Source organism: Seriola lalandi, unplaced genomic scaffold, assembly GCF_002814215.2.
Source record: "Seriola lalandi dorsalis isolate HSWRI2012SDOR001 ecotype SW California unplaced genomic scaffold, Sedor1 jcf7180002054680, whole genome shotgun sequence".
NCBI classification, from domain to species: Eukaryota; Metazoa; Chordata; class Actinopteri; order Carangiformes; family Carangidae; genus Seriola; species Seriola lalandi.
The window spans coordinates 57,517-65,620 of NW_019525233.1; the positions used below are offsets into that span (position 1 = coordinate 57,517).

At 41.8% G+C, this 8,104-nt stretch overlaps 1 protein-coding gene across 1 annotated transcript in view; it reads left to right on the top strand.

The window, feature by feature from the left end:
- The window catches only part of adamts6 (ADAM metallopeptidase with thrombospondin type 1 motif, 6), a 62,002-nt gene that overhangs the window by 22,336 nt on the left and 31,562 nt on the right, over positions 1–8,104 (top strand). Inside the window, exons 11-12 of the mRNA XM_023422247.2 lie at positions 2,875–3,016; positions 7,619–7,726. Coding sequence (XP_023278015.1) covers positions 2,875–3,016; positions 7,619–7,726 — 250 coding nt within the window. The remainder of the gene's footprint in view (positions 1–2,874; positions 3,017–7,618; positions 7,727–8,104) is intronic.

Genomic DNA, 8,104 nt, shown 5'->3' on the forward strand with positions numbered 1-8,104 from the left:
TCCCCCCCCCCCCCCCCCCCCCATCTGTATCAGTCTACTGCTTGAGTTGTCTTTTCAGTTTTGGTTTTTATTGCATTTAGCTTTTATGTTTCTTACAAAAGGGTTCTGTCTGTAAACTCCAATTATCCTCCCTTTCTCTCCCTCAATCAGAGTTTTGGATATCGCACATGCTTCTCCCTGCCAAGTAAACAACTTTGGCTGTGGTGTTGGCCTAGATTCACTGTCTTGCTCGAGCAATATGTGGTGCTTTGTTTGGGTTTTTTAGGAATGGTTTATGAATGCACTCACAGTTCAGTCATAGTTTATTCTCCCAAGTCTGCATGCCAGTTTGCTATAAATGTTAAAAGGCAGGCAGCTTGGGTCTATTAAACTCTCAGAGACCACATGCTCTATTGAATTTGATATTAGACTTGTGTGACTTGTGCCTTGTGATAATTGTTAGGTTAGTCTTGATTTAATCCTGCTGCTGTTTCACCACCGGTCGGGTCCAGCCATTATGGTTAATATCTACATGAATGACCGATGTCAGAGTTCAGGGGTCGCTGATGTTCCCGCTTATGAAAGGATATTTCCGCTCAGCATAATGAATTTGGCTGAATCTGCCGGACAGGAAGCCTTCGCGACAATGTCAAATAATAGCCTCTATGTTTAAAATTTCACTATTTTGTCTCTCTCCAAACCAATAAATAGTGAGGCTTGCCCTCGGTGCACGGGGAGTCTGGCGGCCTCAGAGGCTCTCTCTATGATGAGAGGGTCCTCCGAGGAACAAGAGCCAAGAAAATAGGATTATTCCATTCAGTAAATGAGAATGGAGGGAGGAGGAAAGACAACAGAAAGAAGGAAGAAAGAGTTTGCTCCTCTTCGGTCTGGAACATTAAAATTCCACTTAAAATGCATCTTTATATTTGTTCCTCTGGATTAAAACCAAACAGCATGTATTAGATCTCTGATTTTGTTCAATACTGTCTGAAAAGTTCATATTTGATAGAGATCTTTGGACCGTGCAGTTCTCCATCACTTAAAATGCACGTTTTCATCAAATCTTTCTGGGGGGAAACGAGATCACAAAACAACACTAAAATATGTTACGATGCTGTTTCAACATCAGAAGACTGTTGCACCAGCTGTTCCTAATTATAATGTGAGTGCTTAATAAGCAGAGACACATCACTCAAGTTAAAAAAGTTAGAAACAGTTGCGTAGCTAATTGAGAACGCTAACGTTAGCTTGCTAATATAGTATAAACCTGCCTGGTTTCGCTGTTAAATAATAACTAGCAGCACATACATGATAACTGATATATAAACATAATTGGTATCATAACTTTTCCTTTAATGGTGCTGCTGGATTTAGGAAATCAGTAGCTCTTAAGAACTTAGAAAGGACTTGACAACCTTAGCTTCAGTAATGGATTCATGGCTAGCTGAGTGAGGCTGGAAGTGCATGAGAGGTGGACATTTGTCCTTTCAACATAGTCTGTGAAGTGACATTAAAGGGTAATTTCAGACAAACCCTCACTTTCCTCCAGCCATTGCAAGCCGAGCGCTTTTTACAATCTGCATAGCTTTGAAAAATGCATTAAAATAATTTCTAAAAGCTGCTTGTCTTTCCAGAAACTCTTTCCTAATTCACTGAGCTACTCCACTATCTTTCCATGTACCCTGGCAACTGCAGACGTACCCTCCTGGAGTAGGAGGGTGCAAGAGTTTCTAAGGCTGTTAGCACCAACCAATTAATTTCCATTCACCTCCACTGTATCAAGGTGGAGCCATAAATCTTAGAGACGGATAACTCAGAAGTATCGGCATGGCTTAAAGTGAGTGAGTTTTTCTACTCTTAGTCTCAGTCTTCAATCTTCTCCTCTCTTGTATTCTGGGCCCAAGTTTAAGTCTGCTCAATCACAAAGCCTCGCTCTACGTTATTGTTGTCACCAGGCCCACTTTTCCTTTCGAGGGATGGGAAGCATTCCACTGCATGTTGCAGCTGCCACAGCTGGAAAAGAGCACAGTGTTATAGTAAATATTCGTAGTAATATTTTGCCTTGAGTGAATCCTCTGACTCAGGGAGAAGCAGAGGGAGTAGGGATCAAAATGAAATACATCTGTGTTTGTTTATTGGCACTTGTCTTTAGCATGATTTTAGTCTCTTACATGAAAAAGGTCAAAGGGTCAAAAGAATAACGCAAAAAAACTTTTACTGCGCGAGCCGAGTGTCGGCCCCTCGGATAGTTAAACAAGCTCAGCATCTTAACGCAGAATAAACACACACACCAACGAAAGACACAAGACTGTGTTTTTACAGTTTAGCTACTAGAATATAAAACTGATGTGTGTGTGTGTGCGTGCGTGTGTGTGTGTGTGTGTTTTTCCTCTGTGAGTTCTTTGTGAGTGCACATATTTCTATCTGACAAAACAGACTAAACATAATCGTAGGCCTGGACATATGACCCATAGCTCACTCCAGATTTTTCTCCTCCTTTCCCTGCTCTGTCATTTTATTGGCTCCTCTGTGGATTCAGTATAAGCAGTGACATACAGAACAGAGCCGTATAATCAGAGAGGGTTTGTGTGGATCGGCCGACAGCCCGCCCCTCTTCGCCTCTGGTAAAATGTCTCTGCTTGTGCTTCAACACTCCCTTTGATGAGGAGGTGTTGATGTGTAATATCAACATTAATTACATGTCATTCTGGATCTTTGACAAGCTTCCTACAGTGGTAGTTTGGTGGTAAAATTAAACGAGTCAAATGACACCAGCCAAGGTCTAAAAGCAAAGAGGCGGGTGCGAGGGGTGGTGGTGGTGGGGGGGGCTGTGATCGTGTAGAAAGGTTCCTTTGTGTAAGAAACAATCCTATTGTAGGTTTGTTTTTTTGACAGCTCAGGTCGGGGGACGTGTCTGGACAATGAACCTCTGAAACGAGACTTCCTGTACCCAACAGTGGCCCCGGGGCAGGTGTACGATGCAGACGAGCAGTGTCGCTTCCAGTACGGAGCCTCCTCACGCCAGTGCAAGTATGGGGTAAGAAACCAGCATCTTTCACGCCGCGCTGCTGCTCACTTCTTCTCTTCCCACTGACAGAAAGCCGTCCCTGTTACATGCTTCACCTGGAGCAGCTCTGGAACAACGGGATGGTGTGTCGCTGAAACACCCGCACAGGCTTTTATTTTGAAAGGACTGTAAGGTTGTGAACAAATATAAACACATTATTGTTGCAGTAAAACACGATCAAACACGACTGACTCGGCCGAACTCCCGCATCACCATGTGGTGGTGTCAGCATCTTCAATGTCCGTCAAGATCAGACGTCCATAAACCATCAGAGTGAGAAAAAGATCAGCTGATTATTCGATCGATTGAACAGATTCATCATTGAGTCATGTTTCAAACAAAAATACTAAATTCATTTCCTTCTTTTCTTTGTCTTATAATAAAACAGAATGTCTTTAAGGCTTTTAGGAAATTTATGACACCGTTTTTGGCCAAAAATGTTTTACGATTAATCGAGAAAATAATTGTCGAAATAACCGATAATGAAAAAAATTGTTTGTTGCTGCCAAGAAATCGTTGATAAAAGGCGCTTAGCTCATAATTACATCATAATAATCAGATTTCTTCAGTATAAATGTAATCCAAACTAAAAACACATACAAAGCTTTAATTTCAGTATTTTTCAGTTTCATTTCACCTGACTGACGTTCTACAGGTGTCATTGTTACCTGAACCTCGCAGTGAATGTGGAAACTGAGCAGCTGACGTTAGGGTTTGTCTTGTCAGATTTTTAACAGGTTTCTTATTTTTTTTTTATCAGAAACAACTTTATATTCATCTGGACCTCTTCCCATTACGTAAAAAGCCTCATATTTTTCAAATAGAAATCACGCAGGTTCTGTTTCCAGTATTTATTCCCACCTGAATCGTTACACATACTTTAGACTTTATTGAGGGTTCGAATACAAGCTGTGTTTTATTATTTTATTATGGTTAAAATATGCTGGTACTTTGTATATCTTGTTGACAGCTAAACCTATTGTATGAGGAGTATAACTGGCAGTAGAAAACAATTTAACACAGAAAATATCACAGTTTTTATTGGCAGCGTCCGCTTTCCGTATAAATCTGAAAACAAATATTTTTGTGACATCAGCAGATAGCGGTTAGCGTTATACCCTCAGCGGAGAGAATACAACGTAGTGACACTTAAGATAGAGATTATAAATGCGGTGTGATGCAGAGGGCAAATTCTCACATTTGAGAAGCTGGGAACAGGAAATGTTTGACATTTAACGCTTGAAAAATGACTGATTAATCAATTATAAACAGACAGTTAATTAATTTACTGAATTGTTTAATCCCTGTACTTGACATGAAAATGATCCCAGTGACTTAAACGCAGTGAGTTATACAGGAAAGAGAGCACGGGTCGTTAGTAGACGATATCCTGAGTTGATGAAAGCCTGTAAAATCCCCCTGTGGGTAATAAGGTAATAATAACAGCTTTCTTCAAGTTTATATTTCCTCGTTGAGATTAAAGGGCGGTAGAACATGCGAGGAAGGTAATTGTTTTATTATTGTCTGACAATTAGAGCGGGTTTGGAGGCGTCTTTCTGCACGTTGCCTTATTCTTCTTTTTCATCTATAAACGTCCCAGACAAAGAGATGAAGGATTGAAGTCAACACTCCCCTCATCTGTGTGTGTTTTCTTTTTTTTTTTTAGCCTGTAATGATAATGATTCACCCTCCTGCTCGAGTAATGAGAAAACCTTGGTGCATAAAAGCGACACAGGCAGTGAAAGACGAGCAACAACCGCACGCTGAAAACGAGCGGTCGAAAGGATCCTCGAAGGTTTAATGAACAAGAACGTGATATTGTTTTTGCGTCGCATAAATATTTGGGGCACATGATGCGAAAAAAAGGAGGCAGAGATTAGCTGAGATCATACAGTTATTTCATTTCATTGAAAGAAATATCTGACAGCGGATTATAACAGGCCCCGAATCAAACCCTGTTATTTTGGCTCCTAAGCTCATAATTGTGGTTTCAGATCAGCATGAAAGACACACATTTATGAGATTTATGAGCGGATTGGATTCCAGCAGTGATTCAACAGAGCTCGATTGGAGTTCTTCATCTGACAATCAGATCTATTTCATGCAGCCATCTGTGAAAGCGATGCCCTCTGCGACTGCTTTACAGGACAGGCGCGACCACAGAAATGGATAAAAAGGTCTAATGAATGGAAGAGTCTGGTTTTGTGAGGCTAACGCTCAGCCGTAACCTATTGAACTTTTCCACATTTGGATGAGTAGTTTGTGTGTTTTCTAATCGTTCTGCGCTGCGGACGAACACAGAGGGAACGGCGATGGGAAAGGCAGAGACGTTTAGCCTGAATATATCACATTTTTATCTCTAATATATCTATAAATAATGTCAAAACGGTCATATTGTAGTTTTTAATACTTCACGGGTAAAACATGTTGCTTAAGACACCATTCCTTAGGCTTAGTCTGTGAGATAACGAAATGATTTGTACGTTTTTTATCGACCACAACAAACTGAAGTTCTGGACACAAATCTACATCGCACTCATCCGTCTTCGGGACAGGGTGGAGATTTACCGTCACACATATCCTGGTGTGTTTCGTCCAACTGGTGCGAACAGCAGTGAAGAGCAGCGGCTCCCGACCTCTCGCAGTCATGAGAGGATTTTCTCTACACGTTTTAATTCTAATTATTGCGTCGTTTCTTGTAAAATATCAGAATCAATATCAGAGAAAGAAATGATTGATTGACGAAATATGGTTTTGGGCAGCTTGTGAGACTTTTTCATAACTTTTGGAGGTTTTCCCAAATGATAAGTGAGACTACATTCTCATCAGTCGGCGCCTGCTTCATTCCAGTGAGATTAACAAGGGACTAGTATGTTCGACGCACAGGAAGTGATAACTGTTGACTAACAAGATAAAAAATAACATTTCAATTTATTACATATAGCGTTAAACTACTTTCAGACCATGCAGGCTGCAGGACTCTAGTGGTGCTAATGCCAGACTGAGATTACAACAACTATAAACCAGTTTAAATAACACGAAGGGGAAAATAAACTTTAACTTCTCACAAATCAAACTAAAATATTGATATTATATCTCTTATCTGGGAACCACCCGTTCAACGTAACAGCAACATTTCACTCAATATGGCCCATGATGCCTTCAAGGACCTTCAAATAAAATTCAGAGACTTCAGAGATCCTTGAACCGCAGCGGTGTCACCGACTGTGAATCACAGCGTGAGACCGTGTGAGAGGCGGGAAAAGTAACACAGACATCAAGAGAGGAAATTAGCGTCATTTATAGCAATAATTTGTTTTTTAGTGACTTCTTCCCGCTTCTCAGCGACACTATAAAATCCTGAGTGTTTTTCAAACCGGAGCGACACTGGAAGCTGAAGGTATTAAAAACAAACAACCTTTGATGACTATATTAGCGAGGCCCTCGCTGAGCGCCCCTGCCCCTCGCCGTCCTGTTCCCTCTTAGCATAAATCCATCAGGCCCACATCCATGTTGGTTAGGGCCCGGGCCGCTGACCTTTCAGCAGGGCTGAGATAGTGAATGGAGCGGTGGGGCGGTTTATTGAAACCAGCTGGCAGAGGGGAGTCGCTGCAACCAGAGAGTGGCAGTTTGCCGCTTTATTTAATCTGGATAGGCTCAGGGAGCTGCAGGGCCGTGGCGTATTTACTGACCCCGGGGGTCAGAATCTGTGCGTGGGATCATAACTCTTTTTCATGGGGGGGCTGCTCTTCTGCCGTTCAACAATTGTCCTGTAAAAAGCCTTTGAAGTCGAAACGCAAGGCGACCCAGTCGGGTTTAATGGGAAATCTAATGCGAGGTTGTGCCGAGCTGTCCTTGTAACATGTGTTCACTTTATGCTTTTATTTATTTGGGGGCAACTTAGTGCTGTCTCCCCACTATCTCTCTCTCTCTCTCTCAAACACTCTCCATTCCTGCAGTAATCTAAATGGATTCTCCTTCTGTCCCAGACTGAGGAGTGAGGAGTGAGGAGGAGAGGACAGAGATATGATGTTTGTTCAGACCACTCAGTAATACTAAAGATATTTGTTAGGCCTACAAGTCGTCTTTATCTGAGACTTGGGAGGCCTATTGCTCACTCTTGATTTCCCCTAAGAAGTAGAAATGGGATTTCTTGAACTGATGTCACGGTCCCGTGTGGTCCTGAGGTGAACGTGAGCAAACGTTAGTCATGGTGTTGATCCAGCTGACTCTTCATTTCTCATAAGAGAACATTAAGAGCACCCAGTGACCCTTGGCATATTGCTCAAGATGCACTATGATCCAAAGCACATGGGCTCTTGAAGTGAGATGCCTCCGAGCAGTCTGTCTCGCCGACTCCCTCTCATCCTCTGGTTTGATCTGGAATCGTGTAGGTTTGTCGATGAATTTCATGCTGTTTATGATGTTTTTTTTTAAATTATTTATCTCACAGCTGTCAAAGTGGAGAAGAAAAAACAAAACACCAAAGCCTACTGATTTATCATTCTCACCCCCCCCCGAGTCTGCTGAATTGATTTATTCTGACCAACTTGCTTTTGCCTTCTTTCCTAGGAAGTGTGTAGAGAGCTCTGGTGCCTTAGCAAAAGCAACCGCTGTGTAACAAACAGTATCCCGGCTGCAGAGGGGACTCTGTGCCAGACCGGCAGCATCGAGAAAGGGGTAAGTCACCGAGTGTCTCCCCTTCAGTTAACGGTTCACCTGAATTACCAAAAACAAACGTCCATCCTTTCTCGATTACTCCGAGTGGCGTCGGTGGGATTTTAGGGGGTTTTCTTCCTCCAACTCAAAACATTGCAGACAAATAGGTTTTTGTTGACAGTTAATGGCAAATAATCAACAGAAAATGAATCACAGGTTATTTTGATAATCGATTACTTGTTTAATTAAGCAAAAATGCCAAAAAATATCCATAAACTTTCTGACTTTCTCGGTCCTCTGTGATTACAAACTCTTATTTTGGGGTTTAAGGTTTTACTTGAATAAAACAAGACAGCTGGAGACGTCATCTTGGACTATGGGAACTTGTAATTGGACCCC